The sequence below is a fragment of the Hippocampus zosterae genome, chromosome 9 (assembly GCF_025434085.1).
Source record: "Hippocampus zosterae strain Florida chromosome 9, ASM2543408v3, whole genome shotgun sequence".
Taxonomy (NCBI): Eukaryota; Metazoa; Chordata; class Actinopteri; order Syngnathiformes; family Syngnathidae; genus Hippocampus; species Hippocampus zosterae.
In genome coordinates this window covers 15353817-15374214 of record NC_067459.1, presented here as the reverse complement: position 1 = coordinate 15374214, position 20398 = coordinate 15353817, and the positions used below count along the sequence as shown (strand labels likewise).

At 40.1% G+C, this 20398-nt stretch overlaps 2 protein-coding genes across 5 annotated transcripts; both read left to right on the top strand.

The window, feature by feature from the left end:
* The first annotated feature begins 184 nt into the window (after positions 1-184).
* On the top strand, positions 185-14258 carry slc11a2 (solute carrier family 11 member 2). 2 transcript variants are annotated; one of them, XM_052076593.1, is made up of 17 exons: positions 185-375; positions 3409-3492; positions 4578-4714; positions 5349-5468; positions 5890-6009; positions 6464-6570; positions 6673-6743; positions 6821-6888; positions 6974-7129; positions 8013-8171; positions 8246-8332; positions 9060-9179; positions 9272-9421; positions 9543-9616; positions 10388-10541; positions 11051-11104; positions 14141-14258. In XM_052076593.1, the coding sequence occupies exons 2-17, from the start codon at positions 3459-3461 to the stop codon at positions 14210-14212; spliced, it is 1683 nt and encodes a 560-aa protein (XP_051932553.1). In that variant the 5' UTR covers positions 185-375; positions 3409-3458; the 3' UTR covers positions 14213-14258. The 2 variants fall into 2 exon arrangements, with proteins under 2 accessions (XP_051932553.1, XP_051932552.1); XM_052076592.1 differs by having other exon boundaries at positions 186-370.
* Positions 14259-16432: 2174 nt separating this feature from the next.
* Positions 16433-18707, top strand: cnpy2 (canopy FGF signaling regulator 2). 3 transcript variants are annotated; one of them, XM_052076615.1, is made up of 6 exons: positions 16433-16529; positions 16726-16832; positions 16923-17038; positions 17115-17312; positions 17468-17564; positions 18087-18707. In XM_052076615.1, the coding sequence occupies exons 2-6, from the start codon at positions 16733-16735 to the stop codon at positions 18128-18130; spliced, it is 555 nt and encodes a 184-aa protein (XP_051932575.1). In that variant the 5' UTR covers positions 16433-16529; positions 16726-16732; the 3' UTR covers positions 18131-18707. The 3 variants fall into 3 exon arrangements, with proteins under 3 accessions (XP_051932575.1, XP_051932576.1, XP_051932577.1); XM_052076616.1 differs by having other exon boundaries at positions 16454-16529; positions 16615-16832; XM_052076617.1 differs by having other exon boundaries at positions 16471-16547.
* Positions 18708-20398: the final 1691 nt, after the last annotated feature.

Here is a 20398-nt window from a genome sequence, read left to right as displayed (position 1 = left end):
CACATCAAATATGGCGGCGACAAAGACATATGCCTCAAGACCAAGACTGCATTCATGTATCTCGGTCTATGACCAAAACAGCCAGTGACGCATTGATATGACGTCTGCCCGCAGAAAAAAAAACAGGGCGTAATTTTTACAGGCGCAACTCATTGGCCAATCAGAGCAATCTTAGTTTTATGTGCATGCGCAGTACTCTCGAACTCAAAGTTGGCATGGCAAGATCCAACGAGACGCAAATGCGCTTGAGTTCAACCTGATAACGCTTATTCCATTCCCCGAACTTACATTTATACCCATGGTGCGTGTTGGATATCGGACGCCATTGCCGGAATACAATATAAGTGGCTCTTGCCGATTCTACAATCAAGTAAGGTTGGTTAAAATACTTTGGTAAAGGTCACTAAGCGATGGAATCGCGGAAACTAGCACGTAGCTTGTGTTAGCTCGTGTATGACTTTGGCAACCCACCGTGGACTTTTTTATTTTTTGGGGTGTACCGTTGGTAGGATTTTTAAAAAATATATAGAGTTTTGGGCAGGTCGTTTCTATTGTTCCCACGCCATCAGAACTTGAGGTGAAAAGTTTTGAGGACAAAGTAGCGGTGCTTTAGTTAAAACCAAATAAATCATCATAATATTTAAATGTCCTATCATCGTTGTTACTACAGTGCGATTATGCAAGATGAGCTCTCTCTTCTATGTCACATTTTCCCTCTCTTTTTTTTTACCAGACTGTTATTTGAGTAGTTTGTAGTCGCAGTCCTAATTACTGATGAATTTGTGAACAGAATTTCGCCTTGTGCTCCTTGTTACAAACCCGCGTCCTCTCTACTCATCCTGTTGATGTCTCGATTGATAGGACCGGTAATGAATGAATGAGGCTGCAGTGTCGAGATGTTCTGCGGCGTGCAGTTGGACACCCCCAACTATCCACAAAATTATAATGTGTAAATGACTTAAGTTGAAAATACATACATATTTTGATAACCGGATGATCACCCAAATATACTTGTTGAGCTTCTTTTCTCAAAGTTAACGCTCGGATTTCTGTGTTGAATTTTAGCTGAAAATATTCTTGAGCATTTTGAACTGTATTGTTATACCTTTCGAGGTCACTTGTTCGTTTGGGAGTTGTCACAGATGGCAACTTGTGATTTCAAAAGCTGCCAGGTGCTGATAAAGTGGCGTATCTCGCAGTTACCGGTACTCTACTTTCTCCACCATTCAGATCAAGAAACCCATTTGTAATTTGGTCTAAATTGTTTATTATCCTCAGAAATAGGATACAACAGTACCTGCAATTCAGCAATATGATCTATGACAATGATTGACCACTGACTTTCGAAACGGTAATTCCCTTTGAGGGCAACCATTTATGGACTCCAGTACGTTTCTTCAGGGTCCAAACTGTCACGACCATAAAATCTTTCTTAACGGCACAGGCAAAGCACTCACACTAGCACACTGTTCATAGTCAAATTTGATTCACCTTAAAAGCAAAAAAACAAACAAAAACGTTTTATGTTTTTCTTTTACCATGAAATTAGATGATGTTACCCAAGTGACACAACGTCTAGGATCCCATAGAAGCATGTGCCTGTTGTTCTTTGGCGGGCCATGGGAAAATCCCAGAACTGTGAAAGAGTAAAACCGCACATCTGAATCATCACACATGTAGACGTTAAGGAACAGAAGCCATACAGAATTCAAAGGGTGTCTTGCCAGCTGCAATGTAGCAAATAAAAAATACACTTTCCCTTTTTTCTGAAACATTGATTTGAAGGTTGAATGATTCATTTGTTAATGTCAGACAGGCTACCAATTCGTTTTGGGAAATATCTTGACTGCATAATTTGATTCCGTGGATACACTGAAACTAATTTGAAATACTCTAACTTTCCCAGCATTATTTTCCAGATGTGTTTTGTTTCTCTTTGAATGGGCGCCAAGTTTGCAAGAATGTTGTCAATGACTTACTAATTACTGAAATGCTGCTTTCTTCAGAAGTAGGAAGGCATTAGTGCCAACACTTGAAACAGTATGTTATTTTCCGTACTGGAATTTAGTGCATGCCATCAGGCAAGAAAATGTGTTACTTTTAAAAATGACCGCTAACTCTAATAAAAACTAATATTCCATGTGCCCCTGTTTTATACTAAAGGATGCTATGATCAGTCTATTGAGGGAATTTCACTCGGATCACGTGGGCCTGTGTGACCCACTCGGCTCATGAAGAATGACAAACTATTCCTTTAAACTTCACATGACCAGTCATTAGCTATTCAAATGATTGGATACACAGTGGGTCCTGCAAGGTCAAACGAAATCCTTTCGAGCATGCTAGTTGACCCCCAATTTGTTTTCAAAAGGCATTATTTACAAAGAATAATTCACACGACACGGAAAGGATGAAGCAGCGGTGCATTTAAATTGCCAGGCTCCCTTGTATTGTTGACTTAAACATGGCCTCTGACTCAGTTTTTTTTCTCCCCAGAAAGACTAGATCGAAACGGATTGTTATCTAATACTACTGATTTGTATCAAAGCCCTTAGCGACTGTGTACAAAACTTTGTTCTTCTATCAGCAAAAAATGCATTCCAAGAAATCGAGTGCGTCGCATTGTCCCGTTTTGTGTTTTACTATCTGTACATTTGTTTGATCTTGCAATATGTGCTTCCGATTCTTGATTGTCATGATTTTGTTTATTTACTCATGATATCATCGCGTAATCAGATGGGTGTAGAAATGATCCCGTTGACCCGCAAAGCCAAATAACGGCAAACAGTCACTTGCCTGGATGGCGAAGTGGCTTTGCGGCATTTGTCTCATGATCCTACAGTCATGTGCCCAGTCTGTGTCAGAGAAAACTTCTCAAGGTTCTTTCCCTGGAATGGCAGCACATCCTTGGATTGCTGATTTAAGAGTATGTTGTGTACAGTAGAGATTAAAAAGAAAAAAAACAGTGCAGGGGAAAGTTTCATTTAAAGTGGAAGTGAAACTTTTTTTGCCTTCATAGGTCACTTTTTCCCCCAAAACATTTTTGTCTTGAAAGGAGATCAAGGGGAACAATTCATTGCAGAATAATGTCTCTTACTCAAAGTGAAACTATTGCGAGAAAAGATGCTCTTTGTGCTTCTTTTGGATCAAATCCAAAATTGCAAAACATCTTCTCAAATGACTATAATAATACAGTATCATTAAAAAAAGCCAAGCAAGTAATGTACCTCCCACTCCTACTCTACACATTCCAAAAACATGAATCTGCTGTGAGGTATTTTACCACCAAACACAGCAACTACTTCAGACTAATCAGGATAATTTTAGAAAGTACACAGTAAAACCAAGGGATTATCGTTTTTTATTCTTGGGTGAAATATTCCGATCGTTTTGTGTCCTTTTTGTCAGGAGGCTGAAAATCACCCCTCAAGTTCCCAGGGAACTGTCAGCCTCCCCTGATGAAGCCCCAGCGGGATGGAGACCTCCTCCAAGGTAACCGATTACACCAGCAAAAACATGAGCAACATGCGCACACTCGCACAGGCACATGCACACCCGTTGACATTAGAATTCCAATACATGTACCTCATTGCTGTATGAGTGATGTTAGGGAAGTACGCTGTATTTGTACACACACACACACACACGATGTAGTATGTTGACACATTTTTTTTTCTTTTTTGTTTAATGTCAGAATGGTTTGACATGTAAAGGTGGAGTCCATTGAATGTCACCAGGCAGCAAAGTCCACATCGCACTTTGGTGCCAGTAGGTGCTAGTCATGAAGGAACAGAACGAGAGCTACTCACCTTTTTAGTAACTTTTAAATGGCCATGAGTAACTTCCCCCTTGTAGTTTGTTTTGCAAGTGTCTGTTTCTGCTCATAAAATAATTTGTTAGTTACTTATTAGAAAGATATAAATGTACATGCGGCATTAACCGCGGTTACAGCAGTGGACACCTTATCATGTTATCTATCCAGTGCCTGAAAGGGTTAAATTATCAGATTCAAAATCTTATCCTTTTTCTCTTTGACAACAATCTCCCTCCTTTTTTTCTCGGACTGCTACCCCCGACCATTTTTTGAATCGATTATTTTACATCCCATCGACTAAGTAATCGGATAAAATTGGTTTTTGCGTTATTAAACAATAAAATGTGCAGCTATTCTTGTTGTCCCCTTGGGATTGCCATCCTCAAGTTTCAGACTGTAATATCTGTGACTTTATGTGCGTGTGGCTATAGAATGTGGAGCCTGGCCTGGTGAATGATCAAACGACAGTGTACAGTTGGATATTGTGTGCTCAGGATAGCAGCTGACTGTTAGCTGGCTAGCCGTTAGCCAGTCTCCAAGTTGATTGTTGAGTCCCTGGGTGTCAATTGGGGCTATCCTGGGTAGAAATGCGGTTCTTACGCGTTTGCTTTGTTTCTGTTTGTCCAATAAAGTGTTTCAAAGTGCACGGCTTGACTGCGTCTGTTTTTGACCAGCTGTTGGTGGCAGTACAATATAATATAGTTACCTGATAAATTGTTTCAGTCTTACTTTTTTTTTCTGTTTTCTGTGTGTGTTGTTTTAGAGGACTCCCCTCATGACCAGGACATTCAAAGCAATCAGTACAACTCCATCTCTCCTCCGGCCTCCCCAGCGGAATTAGATGAGCCCTTCTCCACATACTTTGAAGAGAAGGTGGCCATTCCTGAAAATGTCAATCAGGTACTGCCTGACAACCACTTCTAAAACACAGGCCTGTCTCCATAAGCTTGTAAATGCACTGATTCTTGGAATGTGAGTCGAGCAGGATGCTGAACATCTTCCAAGTATAACTTAAGATGAATGGTTCTGAATTTCTCTTTTGCGTTGTAGACAAAATTAGAGAGGAGTCACCTGTTCTGTCGACTTGATTTTCAGGTTCTCAGGGAATTCACCCGAACATCTTAAACTTTGAATGAAAAGACTCGACTCAACTCAGGAACACATTGTCTTTTGCCCATGAGCAAAGGGGGCGAAGTTCCTCGAAGGCAACACAAGTCCTGTTTCCTCTCAGATCGAAACCCCACCTTCGCGGCCCCACTGACCACCTTGTTAATTCAATGGGTTGATTTCGCACGAATTGCGACACTGTAACAAACTGAAGGACATCTTGTCATGCTGCCCTCCCGAAGTTGAACCTTGTTGTCTTGATAATCAGTTAATGAGGCCTTGGCTACATTCAGCTCAAGTTGGCCCTTTTATCTGTGTGCTCCATTGTGTACAAGTTGTGAGAACATAGCGTTCGAGGTCAATCAAGCATATACTGAAATGAAACTTTGAAACATGATAATACTAAGTTTGTCTTTCTCCATCGCAGGTGTTCAGTTTTAAGAAACTCTGGGCTTTCACCGGACCCGGGTTCTTGATGAGCATCGCTTACTTAGATCCAGGAAACATTGAGTCTGACCTGCAGTCTGGAGCTGAAGCTGGATTTAAGGTGAATGCATGGAAATTATTGATCTTGAATGGCTTAGAGCTGAAAATACTTATTGGTCGATGCAGGCCACGTTGTGATTTACACACTTGTAAACAAACGCAAATACGTATTTTTGTTATTTGTGTGATATGGTATTAAAGTAAATGTTTCATCATTGTTGACGGGTTAGCTAGAAGAGCTCACTATTACCGTTTCAAGATTTGAAAACCACATCGTCTGAAATTAAGGGATACAGTTTAGCTATTAATGTTAATGTCACTTATGATGTTTATTTTTCAGGGTGAGGGGATTGTGCGGGGGGTGGGGGGTCTATTAAAATAAGAATATGTTGCAAAAAGTCCGATTTTTATTTGGAGCCCATTTTGCAAAGTCCCAACTCCATCTAATGAATCACCTGCTGGTCTTCTCTCTCTTTGCCAAGCTCCTGTGGGTGCTGTTGGGGGCCACCGTCATCGGGCTGCTGTTGCAGAGGCTGGCGGCACGTCTCGGCGTCGTCACAGGAATGCACCTGGCGGAAGTCTGCAATCGGCAATATTCCACCGTGAGCATCCACACTCCCTTAATATCTGTTTCGTAGAATGGCAACTCAAAAATGCAGACACTCAACTGCAGAAACTACCAGCCATAAATATTCCATGTTTCTTGTGCTGGATTGCGATTCATCATTCACTCCCCCAGCCGTACCGTTTTTTTTTTATATATATATTTAAATTGTTATTATTTTTCAGGATTCCAATTATTATTGTTTTTTATGGGTCTTTACTATGTTCTTACTTACTTATGTTCTTACCTTGTGTGGGAAAGGAGAGCCCTCGAAGCACTAGGCAAGCTCACGCATAAGCTACTGTTGGCCATAGCTCATGTCCAGACACTCTCATGGAGGCTCTCTCACAGACATCGAATGTTACCCTACAAGGCCCAGCCTCTTAAAGGCACATATGCCTCTCAACCCGTTGACATGACAACTCGTTCAGTATTTACATTTATTCTGACAGGTCCCTCGGATCATACTATGGATAATGGTGGAGTTGGCGATTATTGGCTCAGACATGCAGGAGGTGATTGGCTGTGCAATAGCTCTCAATCTTCTCTCTGTGGGCAGGTACTTTATCAATCGTATCTTTAATACTACTCCATGGAAGTGAAATAGTTTTGTCGCAGTAGGTCAAACTCACTTTTTTTTCTTTTTTTTTTCTTTTCTCAGGATTCCTTTATGGGCTGGAGTACTCATTACCATCACTGATACATTTGTCTTTCTCTTTTTGGACAAATATGGTATGTGATGATTGTTAACTCATTTAATGTTATCAGTACAGCGTGGCCTCATTGTTGACATCTGATCCCTTTTGTAGGCCTGAGAAAACTTGAAGCTTTCTTTGGCTTTCTCATCACTGTCATGGCTTTAAGTTTTGGTTATGAGGTAACATTTCTCCTTTTTCTCCTTCCCCTGTTATTCAACCGAGGCCACCAATGACATATTTGACAATTTGTTCCCCCCTCTGTAGTATGTGCTTGTGAAACCAAACCAAGGGGAAGTGCTGAAGGGCATGTTTGTGCCGTACTGTGACGGGTGCGGGCCCACGCAACTGGAGCAAGCTGTTGGCATCGTCGGCGCTGTCATCATGCCACACAACATCTACCTTCACTCGGCTTTGGTCAAAGTGAGAATTGTTTTATCAAATCTACCGCTTGTTATTTGTTGAAAAAGTGCTACAGTTTACAGACATTTGCTTGGACATAGTTTGGGATTTGCTGGCTGCCATTATGTTGCAGTTTCAGGTCATTGCAGACCTTTTTGAAGGGGCGTCAAATAATATCACTTGGACATTGTTGATATTTGAGTCGGAGCTTGGACCCTAACCTTCATAAAAACATGCGTGGCAGGCTGATTGGACGCTCTAAATTGTCCCTAGGTGTGAGTGTGAGCGTGGATGGTTGTTCGTCTCTGTGTGCCCTGCGATTGGCTGGCAACCGATTCAGGGTGTCCCCCGCCTACTGCCCGGAGACAGCTGGGATAGGCTCCAGTACCCCCCGCGACCCTCGTGAAGATCAAGCGGTACGGAAAATGAATGAATGAATGAATGAATGAATAAGAATAAGAAAAATCTTTATTCGTCTCACGGAAAAAATTCCCATTTCCAGCAGCAAAGTTATGAAAGTAGAAGAACAAAAAGTATAGGAGCTGCTGTAAAGGCAGCTACTCTTGCGGCGCTATCTTGGTCATAATAACATAACAAAATAATCCAACACAATCACAGATCAGTGTTATGACAGTAGTTTCACAGCGGAGTAGAAAAATACACATATTTTCAGCAATTATTTTTGCGGGGAAAGTGTCAGCGAAAATGCTGACTTCTTGAACAGCCCTTGTGTCTTTCAGTTATCCAGGTTCTATAAAATGTCTGATAAATGCGTGAAAGTATTGGACATGTTACATTTTTGGCAGCCCGTCAACGCTTATGAAAATGGTTTTCAATGCTGTGTGTGTGTGTGTGAAACTAATGAATAATATGACCTCCGCCCCTCATTTATTTCCCCATGCAGTCTCGTGATATTGACCGTCGAAATAAGAAGGAAGTAAAGGAAGCCAACAAGTATTATTTCATTGAGTCGACCATCGCGCTGTTCGTCTCCTTCCTCATCAACGTCTTTGTTGTAGCCGTTTTTGCCCAGGCCTTCTACAATAAGACCAACTGGGATGTGGTGCGTATACTGGCGTGGTTTAGCAAACACACTGAAGTACGCTCCAGTGTTCATTTTGATTTTTCTGGTCACAGAACAAAGTGTGCAATGCCACCAACATCCCTCACCAGGGGCTCTTCCCAAACAACAATGAAACGCTGGAAGTGGATATCTATAAGGGGGTACGTTTACTCATCAGTACTTGCTGGAAGACATTTAAGATGTTCAATTCGAGGATAAGTCAACAACATTTCTTCCAAATAAACAATTGGGATATATTAAATGGTGCCTTCAATTTCTAAGATTGCATGCTCTGCTTTTGTTGCTAGAGAAGAGACTTCAAATTTTATGCAAATATACATTTGGTTTTATATATATGATAGGCAGCCTGATGAGTGGCAAACTTAACCATATTAATGTTTATGGTATCTTTGCTATAACAACTTTAGGCACTTTACTGAATTATAATCTTCTGCTTTATCTTGAATATACTTGCAACAGCACATTTGTGGAGAAAATAATTTACAGTGATAATATAAAAGGGATTTTTTATTTTAAAACTTCATGAAGCTACTCATTCATAGCCACGGGTGATAATGCAGATACAGTAAATAAAATAGCACATTGCCAAAAGAGACATCAAAAGATTCTACTGCACTCTGGCTGTGAAGGTTAATGAAAGTCACCATGGGTGTAAAAATAATTTTGTTTATGGAAATAATTATCAGGTGGGAAATGATGTAAAGATGTCAGTGCAAGCATGCAACTTCAGTGAATGTGTGTTTTTTTTTTTTTTTTTTTTTTTTTTTTTTGCAGGATTAGCTCACTGAGTGCGAGTCCATTGTGGGGGGAAAAACTTGTCAAAAATAGATTTTTTAAAAAGTTTTTTTTTTGTCACTTATTATTCAGGGGGTGGTTCTGGGCTGTTTCTTCGGCCCCGCCGCGCTGTACATCTGGGCCATCGGCATCCTTGCTGCAGGGCAGAGTTCCACCATGACGGGGACCTACTCTGGACAGTTTGTTATGGAGGTACGCTTGTATGGTTGCTGACAAGTGTCGATTGAAACAAAACAAATTCAATGTGGTGACGTTTTTCTTTTTTTCCTGACTGTTTTGGAAAGGGTTTCTTAAACCTGCGGTGGTCTCGGTTTGCGCGAGTGCTGCTGACGCGTTCCATCGCCATCACGCCCACGCTGCTGGTGGCTATCTTTCAGGATGTGCAGCATCTGACTGGGATGAACGACTTCCTTAATGTGTTACAAAGCATGCAGGTCTGACTCATTTAGGAACGCTTGCAAAACCTGTTGTTTCAGTTTTTTTTGTGTCCATGCGCTGGTTGCGAGAGAGTTTAGTAGAAGGTGTCTACAACTAAATTCTACTTCTCATCCGTAGCTTCCTTTTGCCTTGATCCCAATTTTGACCTTCACCAGCCTGACGTCCATCATGAACGACTTTGCGAATGGCTTGTAAGCAAAATTTGGGGTTGTCACTCTCATACTTTCGTACTGGTTACTGGAAGTTAAATATGCCATCTAATGGCAAATAATTCTCTGCGGAACTGGCCAAAAAGATTTCTGCTTCTATATGGCCTTGGCTATTAGAAGTCTTCTGCCCTAACCATGCGTTTAACACGAGAGCTTGGCATACATGGCGAGCTAAACAATACGCCAATAAAAACACGAAGATGAGAATCCACCGTTTGGTATTTTTATGCAAGTCTTGTACTGTATAGCTCGCTGTCTACGCCAAGCTCTTATGCCAAACCCATGGTTAGGGCAGAAGAGTAAATGGATTGTGCCTGAACGTGTCAAAAGAAGGAGGATCGAAGTGGATGTTACCACACCTCTCCACTATTACACTGTTGTGAAACAAAATGGCTACCCCACTGACTTTTTGGGTGGTTCTAACTACTTCCACCACTAGGGGCACTGTACTCAATTGTAATACAATACTTCCATCACTAGGGGCACTGCACTGTAATACAATTACTGGGGGCAGAATAAGAAGAATCTACAGTATACATCCTACATGGTCACGGAAGCTGTACTCTTGTTTCATTTCTTCGGTTTTGTTCCAAAAGATAAAACAAAATATTTACAAAAACATGAGATGCTTGAGGTTGTTTTCCTTTCTTTTCCAGTCCTTCACGCATCAAGGGGATGCGTAACTACTTAAGCCAATATCTGTATCGGCCGTGTCTAGCATCCATAATGAAAGTATCCTCTTGTTTCTTTAAGGTTTTGGAAGATCGGCGGCGGCATCGTCATCCTGTTGGTTTGTTCTATCAACATGTACTTTGTGGTGGTCTATGTGGCGACGCTGCACAGCGTTTGGCTCTACGTCCTGGTTGCTCTGCTCTCCGTCGCCTATCTGTGCTTTGTAGGCTACCTGGTGAGTTTTTAATGTTTTTTTTTTTTTTTACAACCTCGATGGTCTCATCTGTGTCAACAAGGGAAACAAAGTAAATATTTAGATAGCAACGTTTTTTTGGTGGGGTGTGGTGGGTATAATTCTGCTAATTACCATAAACTTCAGACTGTAAGTATCAACTTTTTTTTACAGCTTCAAACTCATGCGGCTTATTTAGCATTTTTTTCCCCCCCTAATTCGACGAGGGTCACGTTCTCATCTCTTTTTCTTTCACACACCAAAATCGCATTTACTGTTCATGGGTTTCGGAGAGCGCCATGTTTATTTCAAACAGTATGGCTGGCAGGTTTTTTTTTTCATTTGTATTCGAAGGTGTAATAGGTGTGTTGGAAAAATGTCCAGATTATTTCTATCATTATTATTGTTATGAGAATAGTGGGATTGGCTTACATCGCATTGTGCTCAATGGACCATATTTTACAGCAATGACTTTTCTTTTACTTGACTGGCCTTTCCTGTCTCGTGTGCAGGTGTGGCACTGTTTGGTCGCCCTGGGGGTCACCTGCCTGGACTTTGGCAGCAGGGTAAGCAATCGACCTGCTGTGTTCATAGAAGAACAGTCTGAGTCCAACTCCTAGAGAAGAACAGCGCAGTAACCCGACAGCATTCCTCTTTCTTCTGAAGACTCTGAGCCTTGTATTCAACCGGGACTTTCGAATGTCTTAGCGTCCCCCCGCCCACTGTCATTCATTCATGTTATTCTTCTGTCTGGCTCGGTTATCCGTATGTGCTTATGTAAGGTTGATGCCGGGGTAGCGTTTGCCTTCGCTTGCTGCAATATAAACCACTTCTGTATGAATATAATTACATTGACATGGTTGAGCACAATCTGAACACTGACTTTACAAGTGGCCATGCTTGCTTTATTATGGCCAAGTACAATTAATGCCACATTTTAATTGTTTCATAAAATCTTTCAACTTATCAGCTACTAAAGGTTCAGCCAGTATTTTTTTTTTTTTAACACCACTGATTAAATTGTTGCAGTAGTCTTGCAGAATACCCTTGGAGCAAAAACCTTAAACTGGGCAAGCTGACAGCCTTTAAAGGTTTGAAGAAGCTTGAAGGAATCAGGTTAATAAAAGAGTTGCAACTTGTTCCCGCTACAGACAGTAGCAGTTGTACTTAAAAGCGGTAGAATCAGTTAAATGAAGGAAATTTTATGATTTATGGTCATCTTGAGACGGCATAATGTACATCAGCATACCCCATTCTCTCGTATTAAACCGCTGCAGTTGAGTCCCTGGATTTATTCACCCACTTTTATTTGCTGCGTCCTAAGTTTGTTTCATATATTAATAGACTGAAAAAGTCTGAGTTGTTACGGCCATTAATATCCTGCATAGCTGTCTTACGATATCTTGTGGCTGTAATGTGTCCAAGACACCGAGGGGAAAATTTGCACAATTGTGCTTAGACGGCTGACTACATTTTGTCCTATTCGGTTGGATTGTGAGTCAGTCCCGCAGTGATGGTTGCACTGATTTGTTTTTTGTTTTTTTGTGTGTGTGTCCTGATACATTTTCTCGCCCTCTGTGCTGACGATGGTTCCGAAAAAAATGGAATATCTTTTTTGGAAAGGCCTCTGAAATAACTGACTTCATGTAACTGCTGATCAATGCCTCACTAAAAGGGATCAAATGGGAGTGACATTAGGACGTATAAATTATTCCAAGTAGTTTAAGCACAGACTATGTACATTTGATACGATCAAGCCACCGAAGAGGGACTGATGTCTTTATTTGTGCATCACTGCTATAAAACTGCTTTTTTTCTTTTTTCTTTGATTTTTTTTTAATTCCTTTTTTGTCCTTCTGCTATGATGATGAATTTTGTATGCACATTTTAATCTAAGATTACATATAACATTAAAAGATAAAAGCCCACTACATTCGCCAATTGTAATCGGTATCTGATATCGCTATAATAATACAGAATCTTTATTTGGGGAAGGGGGGGGGGCGGAGGTTGTTCTGCGCAGAGTAACTGATCTTGATTGGATTATTATTTTGTCATATTTGTGGGGTGGGGTCAAAATAAGAAATGGAAGAGACTGTGAAGCAAGTTTTCCCTTCCTCTTAACTGTCCGTTCAAACTGTTTGAATGTCTCAGACATGTTTGAATTGTTAAAATCTAGTGACAATTGGATCACAAGGGGGGATGTATAAAACTCATCCCGGTCTGTTACTTTTAAATTGATATCCACATTCTTTACATTGCTTTGAAGTGTTTGAATCTAAACCAGCCAATGGTGATACAACACTGTTTTAGTAATCCCCACCGCTAGAATTAAGGTGCACATACTATATGGTAAACTAAAATCTACTTGATTGACTACAACATATGATAAAGCAGTAAGTAATCATTTTATTTTATTTTAATAGTCATTTTATTTTGGACCGCTTTGAAAAAATTCTGAAATTGAAATAAAAGGATAGTTGACGTAAAGTTAAAAATTTCAGGTTGCATTCAATGAATTATATCAGTCAATTTTCAAATTTGAGGAGTGATTAAGATTTTTTTTCTTTTCATCCACTGTATTTATTTTCAGTGTATTTTCTGTAAAGGACTCACCATCTGTCACTTGTATGGCAGTGATATTCACAGAACGGGTTTTAGTGGCGTCGTTCAAAGTGTTTTTGCGTGGAAATTGACGAATGTTTTGAAGCTTTGGTCAAAATTCATCATCATAAAATTCACATTGTAAATTTCCCCAGTGTGGGACAAATAAAGGATATCTTAAATAATTATGTTATCGGCCAACATTAAGTCTTTTTTTAACAACTAAAGCACTCTGTTAAGAACGACACACATGCACACTTTTTTACCTAACAAATACATATTGATGTTCTGTCAATCCTCACATCCACTTATGACAGATTTTTTAAAATAAACTTAATATGTTCCCTCCTTTTCTGTCCATACACATTTGCTATGTTGCAGAGAAAAAAAACATCAATGCAATATTGTATACATTTATTGTCTTATGTGTATCCTATGCTTCTGACCGAGACCTACCAAGTGTTTAAAATAAATGGCAAAGACTGCCTACCATATATGGTGTCTTATGTCTGAATCTAAAGAATTCGAGCCTTGAAATAGAATCTGATTAATGGTAATAGCACCCCAATAGCCTACTACGATACTCTCCGGATGTGAGGCAGTGTAGAACCATTCTATAATTGACAGTAGCGAATGTATGTCCAGTGGTGCGAGTTACTCTTTTGCAGGACTTTCCGGGGGTTAAATGAGGAAAGGTGAGCACCTTCAAGTCATCACTAATTCAAATCAACAAACTGTCATGTGATTGTCCTCCCCCCTCATGTTTCTTTTTCAAAAATTCATCACTTTTTGATTTTGCACCAAAGTGCCCAAATAAGTACAATGTGGCAACGTGTTATTTTCCTCCATGTCGCTCTCTTTGTTTGCTTGACCTTTTAGAATACAAACTTAGATTAACAAAGAACAATCAGTAAGGATCTCTTTTTAACATTTTCGGTCAAGTCTCCCAAGTGCATCCTACTGATGAATTGTCCGTCTCCACTTCCTCTCGCCTGCAGATGGGGTTTGCGCGGCACACGGATATTTATTTACTGAATGACATGGATGTGGACACTGTGGTGGAGAGATAGGAGAACCGGTCGCGGATGAAAGACGCACCGTGATGGAGATTCAGAACACTGATGGGATGACAGCAGCATGGCCAGTATTTTCTGCATCTTCACCTGTTCAGTGCCTTCCGCTTTAAAGTGCCCTTAAAATGTCCGTTGCCATTCTTGTTGTTGTTTGAATCAAATGCCTCTGCAAACGTAGCTAAGCTTCTGATTACAAAGGGCCTATGTTGCACTTTTTAAAATTTGCTTCCTTAAAATGATGTGAATAAAATGAATAATATGCAGCAGAAAGGGGGTACCGAAAACGCTGCTGCGAATCCAGTCTTTCCTGAAAATATACATAGACAGTAAAAAAAATATTAAAAAATTACATATACTGTATATAATATATACACACACACTTGTACATCTGCAATTCACTACAAAATTGTTACTGTTCTTGAAATGAGACAGTGGCAAAAGTTTATACTGGATTAATATGGTGTCTTTTGATATACCTATATATTTTTTTACATTTTGAGAAAAGCTTCTCAAATGAGTTGCACTGTTTCGCAATACATCCAGGATATAAATAATACGATCAAAATAAATCGTTGATTACAATGCTCAAGGTTGTAGAACATAGTATATTTTAGTGTGCTGTCAAAGATTTCCTTAAAAATGTCAGGGAAAGGAATAAAAGTATGAAAAAATGCCAATAATGAATGGAAATGCTGAATAATGTGTTAAAATATCTCAAAACTCTTGTCGTTTTCTATCTTTTCCAGCTGAGCAGTATCCATTCACCAAACATTGACTTAAAGTTTTCATATAAATAATTGTGAGCTTATTATTTCGTTCCTAAGAAGAGGTTTAAGAATGAATAGTGAAGAACCTTAATGGCAAAAATCCCATTAAAAAACGTTCGTGTTTGCCCTGCCATTCCCAAGTCAATATTGAGAACTTTGCTATTTTTTTTTATTGTGTATGTGTGTGTGGGTGGGGGGAATTCATCAGAGCTACAGTATGTGCACATGATATGCAGTACAAATTATAATTAGATGACATCTCATATTTCTACATGCATATTTGAAAAGTGTATGTGACATTTTATAGTACAGTACATATTTTTTTAAATGTAGCGTAAATAATGCATCTGTTGGATGCTTGTTGAATTTATGCTAGGAGCATGCTGAATATTTAATATGATTGAATTTGGTCATCTGATGTGACCACTGTTACTTGGGAATTCATTAATATATTTGGTAATTTATTCTTTGTCCAGTTATTTATGCGAAGTGCGGGGAGAAAAACTAACGTATGTTCGGGGTCTGCTGAATATGACAAATCAAGTCTACCGGTAGTTTTGCAATGTGGGTGGTAAAATTCGCTGAGCTGTTATGGTGCAAAATGTGGCCATTTTTCTGTTCAGTATGCTGGGGTACTGAAGTGTCAGCTTTGCAATACAGCATGCTGGTCAGTCGGCTATCATGTTGTGATTCAATATGTCATCAATTTTAATAAACTCATATCCTGAGTTCAGCAGAACATTAAATGAAATGATGGAAATACAAGCCAGAATGCAGCCTTGTTTAAAGGGTGTATTTATTTGACTAAATCCAAAAGTGCCTCCACACGTGTGCCTCACATCTAACATCATCAGTGCAGAAAAACAACAACAACGTTTATGCAGGTTTTATTACCGGACCAAATGTTATTTCGTTTTTTTCTTTTGAAAATGCATCCCTTTTCCCCCCCTTTAAATTTTGACTTGGGAAATATATTTATATATTTATGGTCTGTCCCACATGTTGGGTGCATAATTGTTTTTATGTTCATGGGAGAGAAAAGGAAAATAATCTTTAAGTGTTGAACAACTAATTCAACAAATACCACTGTGACCAGGATAAACGAAATGATACATACAATATATACGACCATAAATATATATGAGTTATATGAGTGTGTGTGTGTGTATCATTTCATGGCAACATGATAAATCAGCGATAGAGACAGGAAACTGACCGTTTTTGAATGATATAATTTTACGACCCAGTATTGACACTGGTGTGGTTCGCGTTTTTAAAAAAAATCATGGTTACATTTGTAAATGTCTTCCTTGTGTTATATATTTTTGTAATTTAATAAACATGAAAGAATGTGCATTTTGTCAATTCAAACGTCTACTGTCTTCACTGTGTCATGTTAATGCATGTGTTGGAGCCTTTTGCCTCGTCGGCGTCTCCTGGCCGCAGGGGTCGCTGTCTCCCATATTAACGCGCTGCAAGGTGCTACGTCACCACATTTCGCCGAACAAGATGAGCGTACAAATCTCTCATATCACCGCCAGCATCTGGTGAGTTTCACCAAAACTGTGCGCCCACACCACTTAAAATTTCTATTTCAGTAACGTTCGCCTAATTTGGTGCATGTACTCGCAGTATGCTAGCTCTTGCTAAAAGGAAGCCGGCTAACTTCTTCAGCATCGTGAGTTTTTCTGCTTGACGTAACGGCATCTCCGCCTGTCGTCATTATTGTATTAATTTAAATAGACGCGACATGAGGGAAGTGGCTCTCCTGCTTTCACCCTGTGTGCTCTTCTTCCTCCTGCTGAGCTCCTGCCAGACAGCCAGACAAGGACAAGACATCCGATGTGGAGGTTGGTGTCTGCCTGCGCCTTGCACCCTTTATGAATGCGCCATTGAATGTGCAAACGCCAAATAATAAATGGTGCATGTACCCCCCTCAGCTTGCAGGGCTCTGGTGGACGAGATGGAGTGGGCCATCTCCCAAGTTGACCCCAAGAAAATGATCCAGACAGGCTCCTTTCGAATCAACCCAGATGGCAGTCAGTCCATCAGGGAGGTCAGTCAGTGTGTTCTTCTCATGATGGTGAATGATCACGGCAACTGCAATGGTTGTAATGCACATATGGCACCAGGTTCCTCTGGCGCGCTCTGAGGGAAACCTCCTGGAGTTGATGGAAAGTGTGTGTGAGAGGATGGAGGACTATGGCGAGCACACAGACGCAGCCAGCAACAGGAAGTCATACGTTCGGGTCAAATCTCGCAACGGTGAAGCCATGGACCTGTCAGAGGCAACACTAGACTCAAGAGTCACCGCCAGTTTAAAATTTGCAGTGAGTGCCATGCTCAAAAGTTTTTTTTAAATTTTTTTATTGTGATTAAATTTTTTTCCATTTTAGTTCCTTCATTCATGAAAACGTTCATCATGCAAATTATTATATGATGAATTTTGCCATGTGAAATCATTTACCTTGATCTCTTGTGACAGTGTGAAGCCATTGCTGAGCAGCACGAAGATGAACTCATCGAGTTCTTCTCTCATGAGACAGAAAATGTCAAAGACAAACTCTGCAGTAAGCGAACAGGTACAAGTGCAGATTGAGTTTTTTCAGACACAAATGAGAGCCATTTATTTATTTGTTTGTTTATTTGGCTTGCATTCTTGGTTTTGTGACTTCTGGTGTCACCTTTTATTCCGACTCATTCTTTTTTCAGTAGTACAATTTGGTACGGAAACTAAAAAAAAGCTTACTGTGGAATCTCGAGTCCAAATGTATATAAGGTTGTACATTTCAGAATTTGACAAATAACATGACACAAAACCTCAGACTGTCATGCCGACTGAATCCTAGATTGGTTTTGATCCTTTTTTTTATGTGTTAATATTAATAGCTGTCAAATTATTTATTTATGTCTTTTTTTCCTCAAGAAGTAACATATTTATAAGTTATATTTCATATACATGATAATGTGTTATGAATACCCTTGTTTCTGTTTCCAGTATTTCTTAAAGCTGCTATTTCACTGAGTGGCAAATGAGTTTCCACTGTGTGATTGATGTCATCATTGTATTTTCTCACTGCATTCAAATTGTCTGCCCCTGTCAGACCTTTGTGACCACGCTCTGAAAATCCCACATGATGAACTTTGACATCCTCACGCCATGGCGACCGTCTCCCCTCAGCTGATAATGGCTGGGTCACGCCATGGCTGTGGCGACGAAGGTGAAAGATGTAGTCATGTATGAAAATTCCATATCCTCAGAAGAAGTTGCATCAATCATGGAGAATAGGGGGTTTGCGTCCATTTTTTTTTGTATCAACTCATCATCCCTTATATCTCTACCTCACGGTCAATCTCTCTCTTGAATTAGATTAGCACATTATTTTTACTGTGAAACTGTTCAAACTTAGTTGCAGGATTTTTCATGAAGTACACTGCTTGCTTTAGAACTTTTATGTTAGAAATAGAACATAAAATATTATAATCCTTTGAGATGTAGATAAATTCCTTCCCAGGCTCTCCGATCTAAATTATGGGACTTTTCTTCCTGATGTAAATTAAGCAACTAGGTACTGTACGCCCAGTTTGTCCCTCCTCGAAAGACAGAGAAAAAAATAAGCCTCACTGTTGAATTCATGTTTCACATTTCATATTTTGCTGTCAGTTTTCTATTTTCACCTGTATGAACAACCCCGTTTTTATATAAACTTTGTCAGATTTCTGCATATGTGTTGCATTTGTTCTCCATAGATATTTGTATTAATCCACTCCTTTTGTTTATATATTTTAAGACTCGAGAACAGTTTTTTTTTAACAGTTAGTTGCAGAACCCCCCACGCCCCTAAATTTTACTCCAATTAGACAAAGTGTGTGATTTTGATATTTTATTACCATTCTGTTTTGATGACCAGGATAAATTTCTGCAATCAAATGTAAAAACTGTAAAATTATGAATAACATACACAGACCCAGTAAAAGAGCAGAATAAAAATGAATAAATCTGCCAGTCCCAAATTAATAATTCACATATTTATTGACAGTGTCAACACATTTATTATTGTAGTTTTGGTCTCAGGTATCCAATTACAGTAAGATGTCACCAAACATTGGATTTATAGTTTTTAACATTTTTTCTTTTTGCTAGCAAACCATGTTACAATTATACACGCAAAACATTTTATACTGTACTATACTTGGGATGTAACGAGCTACAAGCCATCTCTGTCAACCTCATATAGGTAAAACAATAATGGAGATTAATTCCCGTTTTAGTCAGTGGGTTGAGGTTTAATACAACAACATTTGTGGCTAATTATTGCTAATTGTCAGGTATTTCGTTTGATATCACAGTTAAGTCTGTGTACATTCTCATCTTGCGGTAATTACACTACAGTTTCCTCGTCTTTTGTTGTCCCATCCTCAACCGCGGTTTGGTACTCCTGACTCTGGTCACATTTTCTCTCATCTCCATCGCCTTCTCGCTCTTGTCCACCTGCAATATTTTGTTCCTTTTCAACCAGGCGACACCTCCCACCCTCCTCCTCTGTTTCATCCACCTCGTCCTCATCTGCTATAATGACCGTGTCCCCAGAGTCATGGCTGCTGGCGCTACTACAAGACAGCGTGTCGTCCTCGCGCCATGGCCGCGGGAGCATTTGTGCAACCTCGTTGCCCTCGAGCACCCTCAGCTCCTCAAAGACTCCCTGTTCGAAATCAACACCTACACTCTCAGGATCCCAAAACTCCAACATTTCCTCTTCTTCGTTCTCGGAGTCGGGCGCTGTATGTTTCCTGATGCGATTCACTGCATCCCACAGGGAGTTAGGATACTGAAACTCGGCTCCTTCGGGCATATCTTGAGCGTCACTTCCACTTTCCTCAGGAGGAGGAGGAGGTAGTGGAGGAGTAGCAGGTGAAAGCGGCGCAGAATTGTCAGGAGAAGGGGTGCAGTCCAGCAGAAGATCAGAGAGCGTTTCAGGAAGTCCAACAGCAGAATCGTGGTTTTGAGGTGAAGGGCAGGCTGATTCAGTTCCTGAATGAAGGGCAAACTCTTCACTTGACTCTTGAGGTGGAGGGGCCCTTTGGGGTTGAGCCTCATGGTTTGTGGTTGAAGGTAAGGGAGGAGATGATTTTATACTTTGTAAAATGCCACACTGACACTCAGGTGTCTGTTCCTCGAGACCCGTCAAATCCCTGTTGTCCTCAGCCGCCTTCGTGTTAGTCTCTTTCACCTTGACATCCTCTATTGCTTGGAAGTCAAAAGATTTACCCTCCTCTTTACTTTGACTCGGGGTCACGTTCTCTGAATGCTCATCTGGACCATCGGTCTCGTTTTCTTCTTCAGTCGGAATGCAAATGAGTTGCTCAGTGTTGAACTCTGCGGGCTTCTCTTGGAATATTCCAGGATTCTGGTCTA